Source organism: Muntiacus reevesi, chromosome 2 (assembly GCF_963930625.1).
Source record: "Muntiacus reevesi chromosome 2, mMunRee1.1, whole genome shotgun sequence".
Classification (NCBI taxonomy): domain Eukaryota; kingdom Metazoa; phylum Chordata; class Mammalia; order Artiodactyla; family Cervidae; genus Muntiacus; species Muntiacus reevesi.
Window position 1 is genome coordinate 122,608,336 of NC_089250.1, and position 24,181 is coordinate 122,632,516.

At 47.8% G+C, this 24,181-nt stretch overlaps 1 protein-coding gene across 1 annotated transcript in view; it reads left to right on the forward strand.

Moving 5' to 3' along the window:
- The window catches only part of CHAT (choline O-acetyltransferase), a 52,523-nt gene that overhangs the window by 23,103 nt on the left and 5,239 nt on the right, over nt 1-24,181 (forward strand). The window contains exons 7-12 of the mRNA XM_065919951.1: nt 12,701-12,870; nt 15,317-15,417; nt 16,586-16,714; nt 19,376-19,498; nt 22,396-22,540; nt 22,693-22,755. Coding sequence (XP_065776023.1) covers nt 12,701-12,870; nt 15,317-15,417; nt 16,586-16,714; nt 19,376-19,498; nt 22,396-22,540; nt 22,693-22,755 — 731 coding nt within the window. The remainder of the gene's footprint in view (nt 1-12,700; nt 12,871-15,316; nt 15,418-16,585; nt 16,715-19,375; nt 19,499-22,395; nt 22,541-22,692; nt 22,756-24,181) is intronic.

Genomic DNA, 24,181 nt, shown 5'->3' on the forward strand with positions numbered 1-24,181 from the left:
TAAATTTTTGGTAGAATTCAGCTGTGAAGCCATCTGGTCCTGGACTTTTGCTTGCTGGAAGATTTCTGATTACAGTTTTGATTTCCTTGCTTGTGATGGGTCTGTTAAGATCTTCTATTTCTTCCTGGCTCAGTTTTAGAAAGTTATACTTTTCTAAGAATTTGTCCATTTCTTCCAAGTTGTCCATTTTATTGGCATAGAGCTGCTGGTAGTAGTCTCTTATGATCCTTTGTATTTCAGTGTTGTCTGTTGTGATCTCTCCATTTTCATTTCTAATTTTGTTAATTTGGTTCTTCTCCCTTGGTTTCTTAATGAGTCTTGCTAATGGTTTGTCAATTTTGTTTATTTTTTCAAAAAACCAGCTTTTAGCTTTGTTGATTTTTGTTATGGTCTCTTTAGTTTCTTTTGCATTTATTTCTGCCCTAATTTTTAAGATTTCCTTCCTTCTACTAACCCTGGGGTTCTTCATTTCTTCCTTCTCTAGTTGCTTTAGGTGTAGAGTAAGGTTATTTATTTGACTTTTTTCTTGTTTCTTGAGGTAAGCCTGTAATGCTATGAACCTTCCCCTTAGCACTGCTTTTACAGTGTCCCATAGGTTTTGGGCTGTTATGTTTTCATTTTCATTCATTTCTATGCATATTTTGATTTCTTTTGATTTCTTTTTTGATTTCTTCTATGATTTGTTGGTTATTCAGAAGCGTGTTATTTAGCCTCCATATGTTTGAATTTTTAACAATTTTTTTTCCTGTAATTGAGATCTAATCTTACTGCACTGTGGTCAGAAAAGGTGACTGGAATGATTTCAATTTTTTTGAATTTACCAAGACTAGATTTATGGCCCAGGATGTGATCTATTCAGGAGAAGTTTCCGTGTGCACTTGAGAAAAAGTTGAAGTTGATTGTTTTGGGGTGAAATGTCCTATAGGTATCAATTAGGTCTAGCTGGTCCATTGTGTCTTTTAAAGTTTGTGTTTCCTTGTTAATTTTCTGTTTAGTTGATCTATCCATAGTTGTGAGTGGGGTATTGAAGTCTCCCCCTATTATTGTGTTACTATTAATTTCCTCTTTCATACTCGTTAACATTTGCCTTACATATTGCGGTGCTCCTATGTTGGGTGCATATATATTTATAATTGTTATATCTTCTTCTTGGATTGATCCTTTGATCATTATGTAGTGTCCTTCTTTGTCTCTTTTCACAGTCTTTATTTGAAAGTCTATTTTATCTGATATGAGTATTGCGACTCCTGCTTTCTTTTGGTCTCCATTTGCGTGTAATATTTTTTTCCAGCCCTTCACTTTTAGTCTGTATGTGTCTCTTGTTTTGAGGTGGGTCTCTTGTAGACAGCATATATAGGGGTCTTGTTTTTGTATCCATTCAGCCAGTCTTTGTCTTTTGGTTGGGGCATTCAACCCATTTACATTTAAGGTAATTATTGATAGGTGTGGTCCCATTGCCATTTACTTTGTTGTTTTGGGTTCACGTTTATACAACCTTTCTGTGTTTCCTGTCTAAGAACTGGTTTGGTGGTGCTGAATTCTCTCAGTTTTTGCTTGTCTGTAGGGCTTTTGAATTCTCCTTCATATCTGAATGAGATCCTTGCTGGATACAGTAATCTAGGTTGTAGGTTATTCTCTTTCATTACTTTCAGTATGTCCTGCTATTCCCTTCTGGCCTGAAGGGTTTCTATTGATGGATCAGCTGTTATCCTTATGGGAATCCCTTTGCGTGTTATTTGTTGTTTCTCCCTTGCTGCTTTTAATATTTGTTCTTTGTGTTTGATCTTTGTTAATTTGATTAATACGTGTCTTGGGGTGTTTCGCCTTGGGTTTATCCTGTTTGGGACTCTCTGGGTTTCTTGGACTTGGGTGGCTATTTCCTTCCCCATTTTAGGGAAGTTTTCAGCTATTATCTCCTCGAGTATTTTCTCATGGCCTTTCTTTTTGTCTTCTTCTTCTGGGACTCCTATGATTCGAATGTTGGGGCGTTTCACATTGTCCCAGAGGTCCCTGAGGTTGTCCTCATTTCTTTTGATTCTTTTTTCTTTTTTCCTCTGGCTTCATTTATTTCCACCATTGTATCTTCTACCTCATTTATCCTATCTTCTGTCTCCATTATTCTACTCTTGGTTCCCTCCAGAGTGTTTTTGATCTCATTTATTGCATTATTCATTTTTAATTGACTCTTTTTTATTTCTTCTAGGTCTTTATTAAACATTTCTTGCATCTTCTCTATCTTTGTCTCCAGGCTATTTATCTGTAACTCCATTTTGTTTTCAAGATTTTGGATCATTTTTATTATCATTATTCTAAATTCTTTTTCAGGTAGATTCCCTATCTTCTCCTCTTTTGTTTGACTTGGTGGGCATTTTTCATGTTCCTTTACCTGTTGGGTATTTCTCTGCCTTTTCATCTTGTTTAGATTGCTGTGTCTGGAGTGGGTTTTCTGTATTCTGGAGGTCTGTGGTTCCTTTTTATTGTGGAGGTTTCACCCAGTGGGTGGGGTTGGACGATTGGCTTGTCAAGGTTTCCTGGTTAGGGAAGCTTGCGTCGGTGTTCTGGTGCGTGGAACTGGATTTCTTCTCTCTGGAGCGCAATGGAGTGTCCAGTAATGAGTTTTGAGATGGGTTTATGTGTTAGGTGTGACTTTGGGCAGCCTGTATGTTGACGCTCAGGGCTATGTTTCTGCGTTGCTGGAGAATTTGTGTTGTATGTCTTGCTCTGAAACTTATTGGCTCTTGGGTGGTGGTTGGTTTCAGTGTAGTTATGGAGGCTTTTGGATGGTCTCTTATTACTTAATGTTCCGTGTAGTCAGGAGTTTTCTGGTGTTCTTAGGTTTTGGGCTTAAGTCTCCTGCATCTGGATTTCAGTTTTATTCTTCCAATAGTCTCAAGACTTCTCCAACTATACAGCACTGATAATAAAACTTCTAGGTTAATGGTGAAAAGATTCTCCGCTGTGAGGGTCACCCAGAGAGGTTCACAGAGTTACATGAAAAAGAGGAGAGGGAAGAGGGAGATAGAGATGAGCAGGAGAAAAAGGGGGACTCACGAGGAGAGAGACAGATCTACGCAGTTCTCTGTTCCCAGAGTGTTCTCCGTAGCCCAGACACCCACAAAGATTCACAGAATTGGGTTGGGAAGAGAAGGGGAAAGGAGGAAATAGAGGTGTTCTGAGGTAGAAAACGGAGAGTCAAGATTGGGCGAGAGTAATCAACACACTCCTGAATAAAAATGGGAACTGAATATTGGATTCTTAAATGTCCAAAGTTTATATTACATACTGAAAAACAAAGATTAAAAATCTAGAGTAGAGGTTAGACTCTTAAAAATACAATATTAAAAACAAAAACACAAAAAATTTTAGAAATATATATGAAGTTCGGTTTAAAAATAGGGCTTCTCTTTTTTTTTTTTTTTGCAAGGTTATAGTGAAATGAAAATGAAAATTAAGGAGTAGTAGAGGAGTAATAGAGGACTTTAAAAGAAAATAAGAGAAAAAGAATAAAAAACAAGGAAAAAAAATTTTTTTCCTAATTAAGAAAATCGTAAAAATATATGAAAATGAAAGTTAAGGAGTAATGGGGGAGTAATAGGGAATTTTAAAAGAAAATAAAAAAGAAAAGAAAAGAAAAAAATTTTTTTTAATTAAAAAAAAAAGGTAAAAATATATCTAGGAATTTCTCCAGAGCCGTTGCGGTCAGTGTGGGTTCGGTTCAGTTTCAGATAGCTCCTCGTTCCAGCTTACACTTCTGGATATCTATAGGCCCCTTCCAGTGTGGTCGGTGTTATCTACTGGGATTTTAATCTGTTGCACCGGTCCCTTCTGAAGTGGTCCCCTTTGTTTATTTGGCTTCTGTTTGCCGGTCTCTTCAGTGCCTAATTTCCTCCCTGACACAGGCGGGCGGAGGTGGTCTCTTGTTCAGGTTCGCTAGTTCTGTCGCGCTGCTGGGACGGAGGGGCGCTGCTTTCCCCGTCCACGCTGCTCAGGCTCCCGGCTGCTCTATATGGAGCGGGCCCTGCGTTGCGTGCGGTTCCAGCCCTCGGGTATGCCACCAAAGCGCGGACTCGGTTGCGCCTGCGTTTTGTGCCTTCCCCGCCCGAGCAGCTCAGGCAGCCAGGAGCTTGTCGTGAGCACTCTCACCGTGCGGTGCGCCTTCTCCCCTCCACGGTCCCAGCCTCAGTTTCAGCTCGCGCTAGTCGGGTGCGTGCGCCCTGTGTTTAGCCGTGACCCTCCCGGCGGATGTGGACCATCCAGAATCTCAGGAGGTCTTTGGTTAGAAACTAGAGGCCTGTTTGCAGTGTGCTAGGGCATGCCGCCTTTGGGGCCGAGTTTGCCCCTTTCCCCTCCCCCCTGCCTCCTGCCTCAGGCGGGGCTGGGCCAGTCCGCAGCCGGCTAGCTCCTCTGGACTTGCTCAGACCCTTTGTTCTGAGAACGGCCAGCTTCGGGCCGGTTAATTTTCTCTCTCTCTTTTGTTGTCCCACAGTTTAAGTTGGTTTCTCACAAAAGCTCCCTCCGATTGTCCTCAGGGCACTCAGGCCCGGTCCTTACCCTAAGCAATAACGCCCGCTCCTCTCCAGTTCTGCCCCCACTTGCTGGTGGTGGATGCGGGCGTCTGGGGTACTTTTCTGCTGGGAGTTGCTTTTAGGCACGTAATCTGTGGGTTTTATTTATTTTCCTCCCGGTTAGGTTGCCCTCCAAGATTCGAAAACTTCCCCCAGACCCGCCAGTGCGAGGGTCTCCTGGTGTTTGGAAACTTCCTCTATTAAGACTCCCTTCCCGGGACAGGTCTCCTCCCTAGCTCTTTTCTCTCTCTTTTTATCTTTTATATTTTTTCCTACCTCCTTTCGAAGACAGTGGGCTGCTTTTCTGGGCGCCTGATGTCCTCAGCTAGCGATCAGAAGCTGTTTTGTGAAGTTTGCTCTGCGTTGAATTGTTCTTTAGATAAATTTGTAGGGGAGAAAGTGGTCTCCCTGTCCTGTTCCTCTGCCATCTTGGCTCCTCCTCTTTTCATCTTCTTAACAGGGTGTTTCACTGAAGAGATGATTTTAGTTTTGATAAAGTACAATTTATCAGTTTTTTCTTTTGTGGATCATACATTTGGCAACAAGCCTAAGAATTATATGTCTAGTCCTAATATCCCAAAGATGAATTTCTCCTAAAAGTTTTATAACATTGTACATTTAAGCTGACAATCTATTTTGTGCTAATTTTTTGTAAGGTATCAGATTTTTATCCAAGGTTTTCAGGGAGGGGTATGGATGTACAGATGTTCCAGTAATATTTGCTGAAAAAGCCATCCTTCCTCCATTAAATTACTTTTGCACCTTTGTCAAAATCAATTGGGCATATTTGTGTTAGTCTATTTTGGGGTTTTCTATTCTCTGCCATTGATCTATGTGTTCATCTGTCTGCCAGTACTGCACGTTCTTAGCTATGTGATAAGTCTTTAAATTGGATACACTGATTCCTCCAACTATATTCTTTTTAAAAATTGTTTTAGCTATTCTAGTTCCTTTGCCTTTTCACACAGATTTTAGAATAATCTTGTCTACAACTACAAAAAGTCTTGCTGGGATTTTGATGGGAGCTGGTTAAGCCTGTGTAGCAACCTGGGGAGAATTGGCATCTTCACTACACTGAGTTTTTCCATGCATGAACGTGATATAGCTCTCTATTTACTTAGAGCTTTGATTTTTTGCATTAGATGTTTTGTAGTTTCTTTATATAAGTCCTGCATGCTTTTGTTAAATTTACACGGAGAATTTCATTCATTTTGCATGATCTAAATGACATTGCATTTTTACTTTTGGTGTTCGTATCTTTGTCACTGGTATTGGATTTTTGTATGTTTATTTTATATCCTGTAAACTTCTAACTCATCTATTAGTTCTAGGTGGAGCTTTCTGAGGGTAGATCCCTTATGATTTTCTACACAGACAGACCATGTCATATGAAAATAGGCAGTTTTTTTCTTATTGATATTTTTCTTTTTTATTCCCTTTTCTTGCCTTTTTGTGTGGCCAGAACTTCCAGTGCTAGTTGAACAGCAGTGGTAAGAATGGGTATCCTTTCTTGTTCCTTATCTCAGGGGCAAGGCATACAATCTTTCTACCCTTAAGTATGATATTAGCTATAGGCATTTTTGTTTTGGGTAGATTCTTTTCATGAAGTTGAGGAAGTTTCACTCTGTTCCTAGTTTTCTGAGATTTTATCATGATAAGATGTTGAATTTTGTAACTTGTACTTCATCAATTGATCTAATCATGTGATTTTTCAATAGTGTGTTAATACTATGAAAATAGGCAGTTTTTTTCTTATTGATATTGAATTTTTAAAGGAACCAGTTTTCTTTCCATTGTTTTATTTTTTCCTATTTTCAATTTCACTGGTTTCTACTCTTTGTTATTCCCTTCTTCCTTCTTGCTTTGAGTTTATTTTGCTTTTTTTTCACTAATATTTTAAGGTGAGAGCTTATATTAGTCATTTAAGTCTTTTCACCTTTTCTAATGTCAGCATTTGTGTTATACATTTCCCTCTTAACAAAGCTTTAGTTGTGTCTCATAAATTTTGATATGGTATATTTTTGTTTTCATTCATTTCAATGTTTGCTTTTTCATTTCTTTTATTTTTTTTCTCATTTCTTTAAATTTCTTCCTTGACCCATAGATTATCTGGAAGAGTGTTGTTTACTTTCCAAATGTTTGAAATTTTTTCTTTTATTTTTCTGTTATTTAAAAAAAAGCTGATTCTAGTGGTCAGGAAACATTTTTGTATGATATCAGTTATTTTCAATTTGTTTAGAGTGTTTCATGGCCTAAGATATGGTCTACTGTGGCATCTATGTTACAGGGGCACTCGAATGTGCATTCTGCTGTTGGTGGTCAAGTGTTCTGTACTTATCAATTAGCTTCTGTTGATTGATGGTGTTGTTAAGTTCTTCGATATCCTTGCTGACATTCAGTGGTTGTTCTGTTAAGTATCAAGAGAGGGGTATCAAAGTCTCCAAATTATGGATTTGTCTATTTCTTCCTTCAGTTCTGTTAACTTTTGTTTCAAAAAATAACAGAGGTATGTTTGGTTGATACACACTTGGAATTACTATGTCATCTTGACATCAAGACTGACCCATTTGTTTTATGTAATGTTCCTCAACATCTCTTGTAGCAATACTTCTCTTTGAAGTCTACTCAAATCTGTTATTAATATGTTCACTCCTGCTTTATTTTCATTAATATTTGCTCAGTACATCTTTTTCCTTTTCCTATCAGCCAACTTCTGTCATTATATTTGATGTGAGTTTCTTGTAGATAGAATATAGCTTGGATATACATTTGTTGGCATCCTCATAGCCTCTAGGGGCTGGGAGTGTAAAGATCACCCATAAGCCTTAGAGTAGAGAAGGATTTGAGAGGTGTGATGGCAGATTTTCCTTCCAAAAGGGGCTATGATTCCTTTGTCTATGGAGTAAAGATGCTCAGATGTGAACGACAAATGTTTAGAAGCTCTTAAGTATCTGAAAAGGAACCCAGTGCCTCCTCTCCCCAGATTTATGTGAGGCAGGACAGTAGAAGTCTAACATGGGTCATTTTCCCAGGGAATAGATCAGAGAAGGCAAGTGTCCCAGAGAGGGCTGTGTGTGTGTGTACGCATGCGCACAGGTGGGTGTGCTGGGGATCAACACCTGCGAGGTCTGCAGGCCTCCAAAGGCAGAGATGCTATGTTCATTTTCTCTTTGCTCACCTTAGTCACAGACTGGAAACTTTCAACCTCTAGTAGAAGCTCTAGGGTCCTCCAAGGCCTCATGGCCTCTGGAATTTCTGCATCACCAAAGTTATCAACTCCCCAGGCGTGGGTGGCAGAGCAAGCTCCTCCTATTACTCAATTCTGACTTCTACCTATTAAGCAGGGGCTCCTTGAGGAAGATTGATTTACCACATTAAACGAGCCTCCATGTGCTCGATGAGGATGTCACAAGACAAACGGCTCCTGCCGTGTGCCTCTGGCCCACCACCCCATGTTTCCATTACATTTGGGCCAGAGTCATGGTAGATGAGTTTGGATGTAGTTCATTTTCTGCCTTACACGATAAACTTGTCAGCGTCTGACCGATCAGCTGCTTGTATGCAGGGAGTTCATTTGCAAGGCCACCTGGCATCCTGGCTCTGCTATCCTGCTCCCATTTCACTCTGTTTAATGAGCCAGGACCTGGTTCCTGTTGAGTGGTGCTGAGCTCCGGGGTCCTGCTCAACCTGCATGCAGTGATGGTTCAGCCCTTCCTCAGGGGTTCCTCTGTCTCGCCTGGAGGTGCCTGGGGCACTGATGCCCAGGGACCTGTCCTTTTACGCCACCAGCTTCAAGTTACCCAGCTGAAAAGGAGGGTGCCCAACCCTCACTCTTCTGCCCAACGGCTGCATCAGGCCTGCTCCCCAGGCTCTGAGCTGGACAGGCCTGCCTTGGGCTTCCCGGGGAGCTGCAGCCTGCCTACTCTACACTGCCCTTGGGGCTGTTTCATAGGCAGATACCAAGCCTGGGCTCCCAGAGCTCACTGAGACACAGGCCAACGTGTAGAGCATTGGGGCTGCCCGTGGTCCCCAGGCCCAGGCCCTCCCCAAGCGGCTAGGCATCACTGACAAGCTCCACTCACCAGCCTGGGTGTCTGCTGCCCAGCCTCAGAGGCTTTTCCAGCACTGTTACTGGATGTGTAACACATCCTTCCTGATGTGTTCCTTCCTTCCTCTCCACCTATTTTGAATCAGACCCAGGCCTGGCCAAGGCCTCTCAACGCTCTGAAGTCACCAGCCACCCTGAGCCCAGGGACCCCCAGAAGAACACATAGTGGAGGGCCGGGCACCATGGCCGCTGGCAGGGGCTCCAATAGGAGCCAGGGTGGGGGAGTTTTGCAGAGGGTAAGCAATCCCTTTCCTGTCTCCCTCTCTCCTCCACCCCTTTCATCCTATGAAACTCCGTGCAACAAAGGTAGAAGTTTCCTGTCTTCCAAAGGGCCTGGAAGGACTCCTTGGCACTCCCTCTCTGAGCTATGCCCGCAGATCTCAGCCTCACCTGTCCATGCACACTCAAGTCCACTGCCAGGCATGGACGCTTCCTGTGCCTACCTAAGCCAGGAAGCCAGGCCCTGCTCTCTGTGAGCCAAAGCTTGAGAGGAGGCAGCCAGGTCTGATTTTAGGGCTGGATGGTCAGTGGCTGGGTCTGGGGCAGCCACAGGGTCCCACACGGTGAGGTCACGCCTTGTGCGGTAGGAGGCAGTGGATGTGGAGGTAACTGGTCCGGCGCTGGCTCAGGTTCTGTGTGAGGCCAGCCTGGGGGAGCAAGCAGAGGGTCCTCGTCTGCCCTGAGCAGGCACCCGAGCCAGCATGTTACCAGGGCAAGGCATTCGGGGTGGGGCAGGAGCCCTCTGGGTTGCTCTCACCCACACGGGATGCAGGGCCCACACTGCGATAGGGTTTGGGATCTCAGGAGCATTTGATGAGTAGAGCTCTGATAGGCAGAGGAGGAGAAGGGCTCCCACCCAGGGGGCAGGCTGCATGATCTGAGGGGATGGATGTGTACAGGTATCTAGGAGCGGCAGGAGCTCCTGTGAGGTCCATGCCAGGATTCCAGGGAGGTGACCCAGTGGGGCAGCATAGGCTAGCCATGGAGTCCGGAGGGCTGTGCTGAGAAGTTTGGATTCTATCTTGTGGGCAGTAGAAGTTGACTCAAGTTGAAGAGGGTGAAGTGATGACTGTGCCACATTTAAGGGAGGAGGAACAGGAGTTTCCCACCTCCCCGCACCCACACTGTCCACCACAATGGAGTCTCTTTGAACGTTCAATCCCTAGGGCTTGGACCAAAGCCTGGAAGTTGATCAGAGGAGGCAGGAAAGTCCAAGAGGCCCGGTGGAAGGTGATGAGTCACTCTGGACTCATAGGGATCAAGAAGAATCTTGAACACAGAGGACTCGCCTCATCCATATTCCAGACAAGTTGGGGAGGGAAGAAGACCCAAGGAGGGGCTGGCTTGCTGGCCAGCCTCATTCCAGAGTGGAAGGCCAGCGTGAGAGACTTCTCCTTCCTCCAGGATGTGCAAGAGGAAGGAGGAAGATGATAAGGACCACAGTCTCCTTTCACTGGTGGACATCTGTGGACACCTCTCATGAACCTGGAGAATTCACTCTGGCAGAGCAGGGACTGCTCAAGTGGCCTTAGTATCTGTGTGCCCAGGAGGTGCTGAGGAGCCCCAGGGGAGGGTCTCAAGTGTTGCCTCACTTGAGGCTGCCTGTGCCAGGGGCAGGGAGCAGCCCAGAGAGCCCAGGATGAGGCCAAGAGGAGGGAGGAACAGACAGGACTTCCTCGATGGCCCCTCCAGGCCCTTAGCTGGACAGAGGAAAGGACAGACAGGTTCCAGACATGGTCCTCACCGGCAGTGTCAGCTGTGGATTCAGCTGCCCCCTGACTGGGGAAGGCACTGCTGTGCCTGGCTCAACCCGCGGGCAGGACCTGGCTGGTGAACGAAGGCTGCAGGGAGATCTGAGCCTCAGGGTGTGGAAGTCACACCTACTCCCACACATTCCCTGGCCATCAGGAAGGCATTTTCCAGATGACTGTGACACACGATGGGTATACTTCTTGATTTAAGGCTCTGGAAAGAAAGAAGGATCCAGATGTGGGGGCTGGGGTAGGATGGGGGGGGGGGCTAGGCTCTGAAAAGAGGAGTTCAGACTTAGCTGTCCCTGGAGTTCCAAAGGGAGGGGAAAGAGCCTGAGTGGAGAGGAGCAAGTGGCTGCAGAAGCAGAGGGCTGCATACCCGGGCTCAGAATCAAGGATTATAGGAAGGCCAGTACCCAGGACCAGGGCTGCCCAAAAGTCTGCCCTCATGCTAGGACAGGAGGGAACTGGGAGGTGACTCAACCAACTGCCTTTTTGGAGGGATCTCCAGCCCCCAGAATGTTTCTATCTGACATAGAGAATAGCATTCTGGACAGGGACCTTAAATATCTACAGAGACAAGAGAGTTAAATAAATGAGAAGACTGTGGCGAACCAAGGGCACAGCTTCTCAACTCCAACTCGTCCCTGCAGTGTGAAGATGTGAATTCAGTGCAACTAAATGGTATAAGATTAGTATTAGAGTTGGTCACATGTGACCGAAAACCCAAAATATTAGTATCTTAAAGAAAACAGAGGTTTCTCTCTCTCATATATACCAAAACCGAGCCTTCCAGAGCTGACAGATGGTTAGAATTCTTCCATCTCACTCTGAGGATGTTTCCTGCATCCTCCTGGCCCAAAATGGAAGCTAGGGCTCTGGCCATCACACCTGTGAGCCAGGTAGTAGGATAGAGGAAGGTGCAAAAATGAGCAAAGAGAATGTGCTAACTGTATTTAAGGAGGTTTCTTGAAAGCTGTCAGATAGTATTTCTAGATTTTTGTTGGTAGAACTGAGACATGATTTCCCCCAGCTGTAAGAGAAGCTGGAAAATGTAGCTTTAGTTCTGCTCATCTATGTGCCAAGCTACAAACCAGGTATTCTATGACTGAAGTGGGTGTGGGTATTAGAATATGCCATGTAATGCTCCTTTGCCTCCAAATAACACATACGCCATCTTCTCATGCATGGAACACACTGGGACTGGGGGAAGGGTGTAACCCTGCACCCCATCTAGCCCAGGGGTCAGGATGCCTGGGCGATGGCAGCCCTCACCATTGGGCCCGGAGCCCCACCGCCTGTGTGGGATGGTGCAGAAATAACACAGTCACCACAGTAAAGACTCCTGATTGGGAGAGGTATATGGCCCCACAGTCATGGCAGCTGTGGCCACAGTCCGGTCCCACTGGGCAGGCTTTGCAAACCTTCTTGCGCTCAGGAGAGGAAGCTGCATGGGGCAGCCCATCTGGCTAGCCCAGCTCTACTTTAGAGGAAACTCCATGCCCACTGTCTCCTGTGGAGAAGTCAGACTCTCAGTGACATGTCTTTTGTACAACTCTGAGACCTTTAGTGTATTTGTTCTGATGAGCTCTACGTACCTGAAACTGCCCCAGTGGGCTCATCTGGCTACAGATTCAGGGGCAGACTGGCCCTTCCACCTGCCCTTTGCATAGAAACAACAGCTGGGGTGAGGGGGGACCTGGGAGAGCAACATCCTCACTTCCTTACTTCCAATTATCATGTGAAATTGACTTGTTAAAACTTTTTGGCAACTAATGTTTGAAAATCACAATTCAGGACAAATGAACTTGCCTATGTGCCAGACGTGTGAGTAATGGGCAAGTGTGAGTACTGGGGACACTGGGTGGGGAAATTGGGACTCCTCTAAGGGGGCCATTGGATGGGGGAATTGGGGCTTCTTTGACACAAGCTGGCCTGAGAGTCTAATGCATCTGGGGAAGACCCCATACCACCCCCTTCATCTTGGGGGGCAGGACTAGTGACTGCACATCTTGGGGCGGAACTGGCTACAGCCGGAGGGCAGGACTCTTACAGGGACCATGGGGGTGTGCCAGCCCCCAGGGTTAGCACAGAAGCTCAGGACAGTAACCTGGACTTACCAGCTCACCCCCTGGAGTACAGGTGAGGGGGTTCTGGATTGGCTCAAGGTCTGGGTGTCCATATATGTATCTGCCTATGGTGTGGGTTCTGCAGAAGGGACCCCAGGCCCAGGGCTGGGCAGGTGCTAAGTCAGGCCGTGCTGGCCCGCCCTGCAGACTCCACCAACCGGGACTCTCTGGATATGATCGAGCGCTGCATCTGCCTGGTGTGCCTGGATGCCCCCGGAGGCATGGAGCTCAGTGACACCAACCGGGCGCTCCAACTCCTCCATGGCGGAGGCTGCAGCAAGAACGGGGCCAACCGCTGGTACGACAAATCCCTGCAGGTAAGCCTCCCCATGGCATGGCCAGTGTCCTGAGTCACCTTGTGCTCACGTCCAGCAGGCTCACTCAATGGCCTCTGCTGCTCACCCAGGATGCTGCATCTGGGGCCAGGGAAACCCAGGAGATGTGCTATTCATGTTGGCCCCTGGACTGGCCAGAACTCTTCTCAGGAGCAAGTGGCCAAATGTAGTGCTAACTCCCTAACTTTCCTGCAGCCTGTGCTCAGCCTAGGGCCCTCTGGGTCAGACCTGGGGCTCATTTCCCATCTTCCATCACACACTATCAGGTGGGGGCATGCCAGGGACTCCCATCAAACAAACCCTCAACGCATTCATCAAGAATCATGTCTGATGCCCGAAGACAACAGTGTTTCTGAATTTCCGTCACCCTAGCCCTGACATTTCAACACACCTCCCTTCATCCCTGAGGAGTGCGGCAGCCCAGCATCTCCACAGAAGAAGAGTCATAAAATGAAACAAAACCATTCACAGAGTTCTCATTCACATGACGTCAGCCCAGAAATAAGACATTCACTTTGGCCTAGAGAAAAATACTCACACAGATGGGGATGAAGTTCAGGCCATTCATTCCCATCCCCCACCCTTTTTCTCCAGCATGCTGATCCTGAATCTAGCCTTGTTTATTTGTAGAGCTCCAACACTTTCACGATGACTGTATTAAGTGGCACCCAACCATGTTTATGTTTTGGTTTAGCATCTCTCTGGTTTTGGTTTAGCTCCCACTGGTAAGCTTTTCCAGACTGCCTCATTTTTCTCTCTCTCTGTCCCCTGCATTCTGCAGGTTATCCTTTTTATTGGTTTGCATATTGACTCTGCTATTTCTGATGAGTTCTCTCCCTGCTGCGCTGGCTATTTAGCCTCCACCAGTAGTGTTAATGGCTTGCAATCTTTCATGGAGCAGCTGTGGGAATGAAATGATATAATAGATGTACAGGGCCTGAAACATAGTAAGCTTTGGTAGTGGTTTTTAAAAGGCACTGTTTTCCACCCTTACTTTTAGTGACAGGAACAGAAAAGCACTAATGTGTGAGTGGCCACAGCCCTCCCCTCCTGCCTTATGTGTGCCCACTTCTGGGCTCTTTCTTGCAGGCAGGACAGATTATCAGGGGAGCTGGAGAAGCCCAAAAAGTTCCATGAACCTGAATGGAAAGGTTTGAGAGCAAGTCTCAGGACAGAAAGGCAGAGGGCATGGGAGAGAGTGAGAAAAGAGCCTGCATGGATGGACCTGCAGAAAACCTCTGTGGGAAGTGTGCTTGTTTGAGGAATAGGAGTAACGGTTCTGGGAGCTGGCATACTATGAGACTGGGGGAGACTTGGAGTCAGCTCAGAGGTGTGCCATGGCACAGTTCCCCGGAAGTTCTCATCAGATTTCAGTAGCTTGTGTATTTGTTTGCTTGTTGGTTTTTTGCTTATGGATGATGGGTTAGTACCTCTGGAGTGTAATGCTGTGCTGAGGTGGACTTCAAGGCAGCTCGACTGTATTCAGGTTATGCTTTTAGAATCAAGATCTCATTCTTTTCATGATTTCCTGCTAGTACCTTTGTACACACTGAGCATCTCCCTTCCCGAAGTCAGCTAAATCCAGCCTTTGTATAGTTAGAAAAATCATGAGTAATCTTTATAGTTCCCATGGGCCTTACGGATACCGTCTCTCTAATCCTTGTATTGATCCTGTGAACTGAGCCTTATTGGATCCATTTTAAATGAGAGCGGTCTGAAGCCAGAGATTTGATGCGACTTGTCAGAGCTCTCCCGGCTGGAAGGTGGTAACCACAGAACTGAAATTGGGGATCCTGACTTGAAGCTCAGGCAGCAGTGAATGGGGCATCCTTGGTATACCTTTCTTTCACTCCTATCATGAGATATTTATTTCTCCCTGGGAATTTGCATGCCACCCAAATTGGGTCATTATCCTTCATTACTCATTTAGAGAAGTCACTAAGCACCTACTATGGGGTGGACACTAGATCCTGGGGATAATATCAGTGGTGGCCAACCACACAGTGTCCACCAGAACATAATCACACAAAGCAGACCCGGATGGTGGCCCTGATATGCACTGTGAAGGGGAAATAGGGCTAACAGGAGCCGAAGGGGCTTGCCCAGGACCCGAGGAGAGCGTGCACAGCCTCGGCGTGAGCTCTTAGAAATTGCTGGGCTACCTGAGCCAGGCAGCTGTGGGCTCTTCCTTCACCACCTAGGGCATTTCTGGGAGGAGGTCACACAGTTTAGCGCTGTCTTGAGGCTCCTCAATTCTCAGGCCATGGCGATTGTGTTCTTTTCAGGAGATGACATGCTTTGTTCCTGGAGAAAAGGTCTCCCTGAGAGGTGGGGGCAGTAGGGGGGATCCAGGGGTCCTGACCTGGAGCCAAGCGGCTGATTGAGAATGTTGACCCAGAGGCCTGCTCACTTCTCTCTGCTATTGCAGTTCGTGGTGGGCCGAGACGGCACCTGTGGCGTGGTGTGTGAACACTCCCCTTTCGACGGCATCGTCCTGGTGCAGTGCACGGAGCATCTGCTCAAGCACATGTGAGTCTGGGGGCAGGGCCCCTCCTGAGCCACTGAGCGGCCATGGGAGGCAAAGCCAGATTCCCAGCAGTGGCCAAGCTAGGCCAAGAAAAATGTGGGCGGCCACTGAGGAGCTGCATTAGTCTGGCATGTGTCCTAGCAAAAGACGAATTTGAAAACCAGCTTGAATGAGACATCGTATGCTTTATCGATCTTGGACAGAAGGGGCAGACTGAGCAACAAGTTTAGGGCAGTTAGGGCAATATTTGGCCAAGAATTCTCAGCTGTAAGGGAACATTTGCTGTGGTCCAGGGAAGTCCAGGTCGATGTCTATTACCTGTCTGGAGTCGGGTGTGGGCCCACTATTGACCCAGCACAGAGGGGAGCTGTACCTGTTTCTCTCCTCTCAGCCTGGGTCTCTCTCCCTACCTTCCAAGGTCGCCAGACTGAGTACTTCTCTGTCCTTTAGGTACACTGGGTCCCTTCCTCCATTCATGATTTTGCTCATTCTCTCCTACTAGAATCCTCTCCCTGAATCTATAAGTTCTAAATCTCTTCCATGATTTAGGGACTCTGTGCGTGCATGCTAAGTCACTTCAGTCATGTCCAACTCTTTGTGACCCCATGGACTGTATAGCCCACCAGGCTTCTCTGTCCATGAGATTCTCTAGGCAAGAATACTGGAGTGGGTTGCCATACCCTCCGCCAGGGGATCTTTCCGACTCAGGGATTGAACCTGAGACTCCTATGTCTCCTGTATTGACAGGCAGATTCTTTACCACTAGAGCCACCTGGACTTCCCTGAAGGGATTCTTTAGGATTACTGAAAACCCAAACCAGCCCTCATCGACAGAAAAACAATTTGCTTGTTCCATTTGTCCCCAAGTGTGTGAGTTATTTTGTTTTTTGTTTTTGTTTTTTTTTTTTTAAGAGTTATTGGTGTAGTATGGTCAAACAGGAAAACATGAAAAGAAATCCTGGGCTTTGCAGTCAGGTGGAACTGGATAGAATCCTAGCTCGGCCGCTCACTAATTTAGGTGTCCTCTCAGAGCTTCAGTCCATTCATCTGTGTCGTGGTTTGGAGGGCACACCAAACTCCAACAGCTAAGATGACTGGAGGGCAAAGAAATAAGCTGCCCACAGCCCCCCAGCTTGCAGGGCCACAGGAGGTCACCCCATTGTCCTGCAGGGTGAAGACCAGCAAGAAGATGGTCCGAGCTGACTCGGTCAGCGAGCTCCCAGCACCCAGGAGGCTGAGGTGGAAATGCTCCCCGGAAATTCAAGGCCTCTTAGCCTCCTCAGCAGAAAAACTTCAACAGTAAGGAGAATCCCAAGTCTTTGGGGGTGATGCTCCAGGGGGGATCACCATACCACTCCCCCACCCTACCAGCTGCCAAGGTATCCTAGGAGCTTCCAAAGACCCCAACTCCTCTGCCTCCTCCCACCCGCCTCCGCCCACCCCCTTCATGGTAATGCAGCCAAACTAAAGGGGAGTTGTACCTCTCGGGGAAATAACCTTGCCAGAGTATCCTTCATTTCCATAAAATGCAAACATGCATCTATTTTTTTCCACAGGTTTCACCTGACTGAGCAGAGTCAAGGCAGGGAAATCATCTCCAGCTTCCGGGGTGGGGGTGGGGGGTCATTGCCAACTGGTTTGAATAAGTCATTTGAATCCAGGCGATTTCAATTTGCTTGAATTTACACTGCAACTTGACAAGGGGCCTTTTTTCCCCCCAAGGGCAGCCCTAACGGGACCCAGCAGGAGACCCCGGGGGGTGGGGGGGAGTGGCTGTGAGCCCCTGCTAGCAGTTGCAAAGTGTGCTGGGAGCCACGGTCTGGCAACTAGATATGGACTTTGACTGTTCATTCCCTCATTCAATAAATGAGCAGGAATGCATTCATTCATTCTTTCATTCATTTGTTCATCATACATGTGCAGAGCTCTGGTGTGTTCCAGGCCTCTGATAGGGCTGTGGGGACACAGAAATCAATGTGCCACTAGTCCCACCCTCCATACTTTGGAGGAGGAACTGGATCCCCGAAACAAAAGTGTCAGATGCAATAAGCGCCCAAACCAGAGACAAGTATTTGGTTCTGAACCCACAGAGGACACTGGAGCTGAGTTCTGCCAGGAGGTGGAGCAAGGGATTTTGCAGAGATGGGCTTTGAAGGATAACTAGGAGTTCATGGTGCCAGCAGCTGGGAAAGACACAGGAACGTAAGATCAGGTTGTTTGGAGGCCAGCAAGTGAGAGAATGACCAGAGCTGGGGCAATAAAGGGAAGCTGGGGTCACATTGCAAAGAACTTCATGTCCTTACATTATGGGGACTGGAAGCTGTGCTGCAGTGGTGAGGAACCCCTGGAGGATTTAGGGCATGGGGTTTCAGGGAACCAGTGAAGAGACTGTGGGAATAGCGTGGGTGAGCAGGACAGAGCGTGGCTGGGCTCAGAAGCCGAGGGATGGGGAGGGTGAGTCCACAGCGAGCTGCTGGAGGTGTTGACTGACTTTCCAGGGGGAAGAAGAGAGGCCTTAGGTGTTCATCTGTAACTGCTCGTATCTCAACCCTATGGGGCTGCTCTTGGGACACGAAGGTGAGTGAGTTGGTGGGTTGGTGAGACCTGGGCAGAAGAAAGAGTTGGCTTATTTCAGGTCTTCAGGCAGCTGTCATGTGGTCCCAAGTGCCCAGCTTTCCTTTCTAGACGACCGGAAGAGCCAAGAGAGGCCTGTGGGTGGGGAAGCAGGAGAAGCCATGAGGTCCTGAACTGCCATGGAAGGTAGGTAGGGTCTGAGGGACCAGGGCTTGGCCAAGAGGTTTCCAGGTGGCTGGGGTGACTGTGAACTCAGCCTGTCCAGGGTAGTAGGTCAACAGGACAGACTGAAGGGTGAGTTCCCATGAGAACTGGGCCCTCTCCGAGTCCTGCTGGGTCCTCGGAACCTGGCATGGACCAACGAGAGCTGAGCTCACATGACTGGAGGAATAATTCAAGACAAGGCAGGCAGGGAACACCGAATCCTGAGGGAGGGTGGGAGCAGGGGTCAGGGCTGCCCACCCAGGGCTCTGCACACACACACACACGTGCACACACACACACACACATGCACACACACACACGTATACAAACATGGCTGGTGGCCAGATGGTAGGGACCTTGCTGCATGTTGCTCCTGCAAGCCATCAGCCTGGACCCCAAACTCATTACGAAGAAGACTGGTCAATATGGTGAGGGAAAGGGAGTGGGGAGACCAGCACTGAAGGTCTGTCTCAGTGTGGACTCAGGGAATCTTCCTTCTACTTGACAGTGATTTGTGGGCAGCAAAGGTCTAGGCATATCACAGGAGGTTCAGCATCAATTTATGGATAAAATGGATTTTCAGTCACCAACAAAGCTCGGATGAGCAGCTTTAGCTGCAGTGACTATGACCAGCAGCCAGGCCCCAGGCCTTTCTTCCTATAGCACAACAGGGACAAGTCTCAGTGAGAGATGCTGCTTTCAGCTGTCAGAGAAAAAGACTTTTCCCTGGACATGGGGGGTTGGCAGGTCTTGCAGGACGGCCAGGATGCCCAAAGAGTCCATGGAAATGCTGGACACACCTTACCAAACAGGTCAAAATACATGGCCTCTATAAGGCCTACTTCTGGGGGCAATGAATTTCTAGGACTTTGTTTGGGGGCTGTGTTCTCCTTGCCCATGCAAATGACCCTTGTGCTTCTGTGTCCCTCCCTGCAGCCAGGCCCACCTCCCCCACCCACAGTACAGAACCACTGCCCTATCCAGCCAAGCCTCACCCTCAGTTCAGAGTCCTCCTAGTCGGCATGCCCTCTGCCACTTCCATACATCAAGACCTGTCTCTGGCTGTGTCCTGGACACCTTACCGTTTTGACATGGACCAGGCTCGAGAAACTTCGTTAGACTCTGTGGTGAGTGCATTCTATTTTGCATGCAGTGAAAGCTTCTTTCCTTTTTCTTCCACAGAATAGTAAAGAATCTCGACTTCACCGTTTATAAGTTTGACAGCTATGGGAAAACATTCATTAAGCAACAGAAATGCAGCCCTGATGCCTTTATTCAGGTGGCCCTCCAGCTGGCCTTCTACAGGTAAGCACAGCCTGCCCAGGGGAACTGACTGACGAACTACTCTAGGGTCTAGAAGCATCTTGGAGGGAGGGATGACTCTCTGTGAGCCTAGAGAATGGGGGTATGACCAGGGCAGGCTGCATGGAAGGACTCTGTCACCTAAAGCTGGCAAGCAATGACCCAGGGGCACAGAGTTCATGGGAGGTGGGGTGGAGGGACGCAGAACTAACAAGGGCCAGGCAGGTGGTAAGGACATCACATGGTTTCCTCCTGATCTCAGCCAGCCCACCTGGGGCGCTGGAGTCGTGACCTGTTCCACCCAGTTTTCCTGGTCTTGACAAGGAGATGGAACTAGCATCCCTGCCCACCCCCTGGTGGGTCAAGTCAAACATTTGGGGCTTAACTGGTTTCCGTCGCTCATCCCCTCACCCCACAGCAGTGCTCCTCCATCCTCTGCCTTCCACCTCCAAGCCCCCGCCATCTGATGTTTGGTCAACTGTAGCCTGCCTTTGCAGGTCCACTCTTGTCCCCAATAATCCTGTCTTCATGAAGCATGAACTTTGAAATATACAAATCAGATTCCATCACCTACTACCTCGAACCCTCCCAGTGGTTTCCCATCACGCTTAGAACAAAGTCCAGGCTCAGAAAGGCTCTTTGTGAACCAGCCTTCCCGGGGCCCTGCCCCCAAGCTCTCTTCCACCTCCAGACCATTGCGTTGTGCCAGTGCCTCTGCCCACCCATCTGTCACCGCCACTCTTCACACGCCAGCTCCTTCCTACAGCTCAGGTCTCAGCTCAGGCGCCAGCCCTCAGAGGCCACCTCGGAGCCTCTTGCCACCAGTTCTCTGTCACAGCACGCTGCGTTCTTTTTTCATTCATGGCAGTTGTTATGCATGTGGGCTCCCCTGTTTATGGATTCACAGACTTTGTTTTCTAGACTGTCTCCCCCAGGTGTGATGTTCTCGGTCATCTTGCGTGCCTGGGACAGAGTAGGCACCAGGGACTGTCAGAGCCCTGAGAAGATGCTGCAGGGGTTTTAGCCTGTGGTGGCATGGTCAGTGTGTGGTTTAGAAAAATCCCTTAAGTGGTAGCTCTGTCCAGGGGAAGAGATGCAGAGTTGGGAGTAAGGGTAGGGAGCCGAATTGGCCTTTTATGAGAGGCAAAAAATAATGCAAAATATATCTTCCTCAAGACAGGGCTGGCTCCTGTTGGTCCCAGCATCCCAGAAGCAGCAGCTCATAACTAGCACAGGTGCGATGTAGTAAATAACACCACATCCCCACCAGAACCTGCTTTTGGTCTGCAATCAGGACAGGCATAAAGTGACATGGAGAAGACCCTGCCAGGAGGTGTCACTAATGAATGGGTGGCATCCCAGACTCCAGTGTCCCTCGCAGGGGGTGTGATTCACGGGTGAGGGAATGCAGCCACTCTGAGTGTCATCTGTCAGGTTGACATCACCCCACACAGGGACTGTGCTCACCGCCAGGATGTGGAGACCTCGCTGGCATTGGGCTGTGGAAGGACCCAGCCTCTGGAACTGCAGTCAAAGCCATTCTGATACTCAGATGGCGTGTGGCTAAAATGTGCCATGAGGTCAGTGTCCTGCTAACGCCATGGCTGGGGACACTGCTGCCCTGGTGCTCAAGCACTTCAGAGCTTCAGATCCAAATCCCAGAAGGGATGGGGACAGAGCCCCCTTCCTCTACCCTCCAGAGATCTTTGCTGTCACTGGACATGGCCAGGAATAGATGAGGCCAGAGGCTCCCAGGCTCATTGAATAGGCAAAATACCACCTGCTGCCTATGGAATGAATGATTGCTTCAGAGTTTCAACTGTAACAAAAAATTTTTTTTTAATTTGCTTCTAGATTCAGCAGAAACCTGGAAGCTGCCTAAATTGGGGCTGATCAGCTACCAGCCAGTGATGGCATCTACTTTTGTGCTCAGCAGGGTGTTTGCTCCAAGGGGAGCAGGATACAGGATAGAGATACAGGAAATGAGCTCCCTGCCAGAGTCTTGGGGGGAAATGAGACATGAGTACAGGAAGTACCACTTTCTTGGCAAGTCATAGTGTCAAGCACTGTACCCAGTTAGACTCTCGATTCCCCACTCCTGGAACTCACCCAGGGCGAGGGAGACTTGCCTGAAGGAGGCCAAGATACAAGGCCACAACATGCTGTGACTTTGGGCTGTCACTGCCCCTCTCCGAGTTCTGTGTCTTTTCCGTCCCTGACCCCTTAACACCAACAGCTTTACTGACTGGAGAGAAAGGTGTTTGCCAGCCTGGTGTGCCAGCCTGAGGATGCTTGCTCAGTTCGCATATCTGAGGAAGAGACTTGCTCTGACTGGTGGGCCCAGGGGTCACAGACGTGAGGAAGGAGAGACACAGCCCTGGTACCCATGGGTCACTTTGGAAGCAACGCTGCCCCTGGATGGTGGGCCTGTGCAGCAGCTGGCACCCATGGCCACTAAGGCCCCCTCCCTGCCTCGATCCATAGGTCATGCTTGAATTGTTTTTAAATAAAACAGGATTCCCTCAAGAGTGGGAATGATGAATTATTCCACGCTGTGCTATTAATCACTCACTCATTGGGTCTTGCAGAAAATTCTAGGTTTCCCACCAGATTGGGACTTTAAAAAAAAAAACAACAACTACCAGTCATGACTTCCTTATATTTTATATCCACACAGTATCACCCACGCAGGAAAGTGTGCTCAGCTCTTCATATCACAGGCTCCCCAACATTCATCTTTGGGGAATCTCCTCCAGAATTCTATTAGCATTAAAATGAAAGATTGTGCCGAGCGAAGGCAGGACTGTAAAAATAAAGGCAGGCGAGGCTATTTTTCCTTCAGCATTTATGACTCCCTGAGAAGGCAGCACTGTCTGCCATTCCCCCTTCATCCTGTGCAGGCTCCACGGGAAACTCGTGCCCACCTACGAGAGTGCGTCCATCCGCCGGTTCCACGAGGGACGGGTAGACAACATTCGATCGGCCACTCCGGAGGCGCTGCGTTTTGTGAAAGCCATCGCTGACCACCACACAGCCGCTGTGCCGGTAAGTCTTGCTGGCCTGAGGGGTCTCAGGGAGGTCAGTGGGGCAGCTGTGGGCCGCCTGTGGCTCAGCCCCGGGACACCCAGCTCCTTTGGCTGGTCTGTACCTGAGCAGCCTCTTAAAGCCCCGTGCACTGCGCCTCTGTCCATTTACAGGATTCGGAGAAGCTGCTGCTCCTGAAGGATGCCATCCGAGCCCAGACAGAGTACACAGTCATGGTGAGTGACCTCGCCTGCGCTCAGGACCCAGGCTGCGCCCAGAGCCGGGGCCTCAGCACAGACTCTGGGTGACAGCTGGACCACCTCCTATGCAGCGACTTGATGAGGCCACCTTGCCTCTCAGAGCCTCCTCTTTCTTATTTTTAAAAGCTGGGTAACATGGCACTCCTGCTTTTTACATGAATTTTACAGGGATACAATGAATGGTCTTTGAAACAACACCAGTAATAATAGCACCAACACATAAAGCACCTTACAGTTTATATAAGAGAAGGCAGAAGTATGTGGTTCATTCAGTCTCAGGTGAGGCAGTGTTTATTCCCACCCAGGGCTGTTTCTGCCTTCTTATTCTCAATGTATTTATTTATTTATACTGCTTGTGAATAAAAAGATTTTTTTTGCTGAAAGTTAATGATGAAATTGAAATGGTAAGGGAAATGCTTTCCTGGGTTAAGAAAATAATATATTTTCTGGCACTGCAAAGTCATTATTTGCATACAAACCAAAAATAAGCTATTGCTTGGACTGGTGATCAATATATTGTGAATCATTCTGATACAGTCTTTGAAGGATCATACAATCTATGAAAAGGAGTTTACTTTGTATTTACTTTGTTTACTGTCTATGTATTTGAAAGCAAGCACAACATAGATCTGGGTTTTAGAACTAGCCAGTATAGACTTTTGGAGAAGGCAATGGCACCCCACTCCAGTACTCTTCTTGCCTGGAAAATCCCATGAACGGAAGAGCCTGATAGGCTGCAGTCCATGGGGTCTCGAAGAGTTGGACATGACTGAGCGACTTCATTTTTACTTTTTACTTTCACGCATTGGAGAAAGAAATGGCAACCCACTCCAGTGTTCTTGCCTGGAGAATCCCAGGGAAGGTGGAGCCTGGTGGGCTGCCGTCTATGGGGTCACACAGAGTCGGACACGACTGAAGCGACTTAGCAGTAGCAGCAGCAGTATAGGCTTTTCTCCAATTCAGTTGCTAGGTCCCTGATTCATCTGAATAGGTGTTTGTTCTGTTGGGAAAATCAAGCTTGCTCTCATGTCTTCCGTGGGTATCCTTTGTTTTTCTGCTCTATGCCAGGCAAGGCTTTAGGTGCTGGCAAATAAAAAATGAAGCCCTATCCTTGGGGAGTTCACTATGTAGTAGGTAAAAGAGGCCTTAAGTATTTCAGGAAGTAGCAGAGAACATGGAGGAATAAGTTCCTTCTGCTTGGGAAAGCCAGGTGAACTCCCCAGAGGAAGTGGTGCTTCATATGAGACTTAAAGCATGAAGTGTTTGTCAGGTAGATGTAGAAGGGAAGGATGGCCCTAGAAGGGAACAGCATAGGCAAAGGCAAGGGCTTACAAATTTTATTTATTAAGCTCTCTTTCTAGTAAAGCTATTGGAGGATGTAGACCACTAACATAGAGAATAA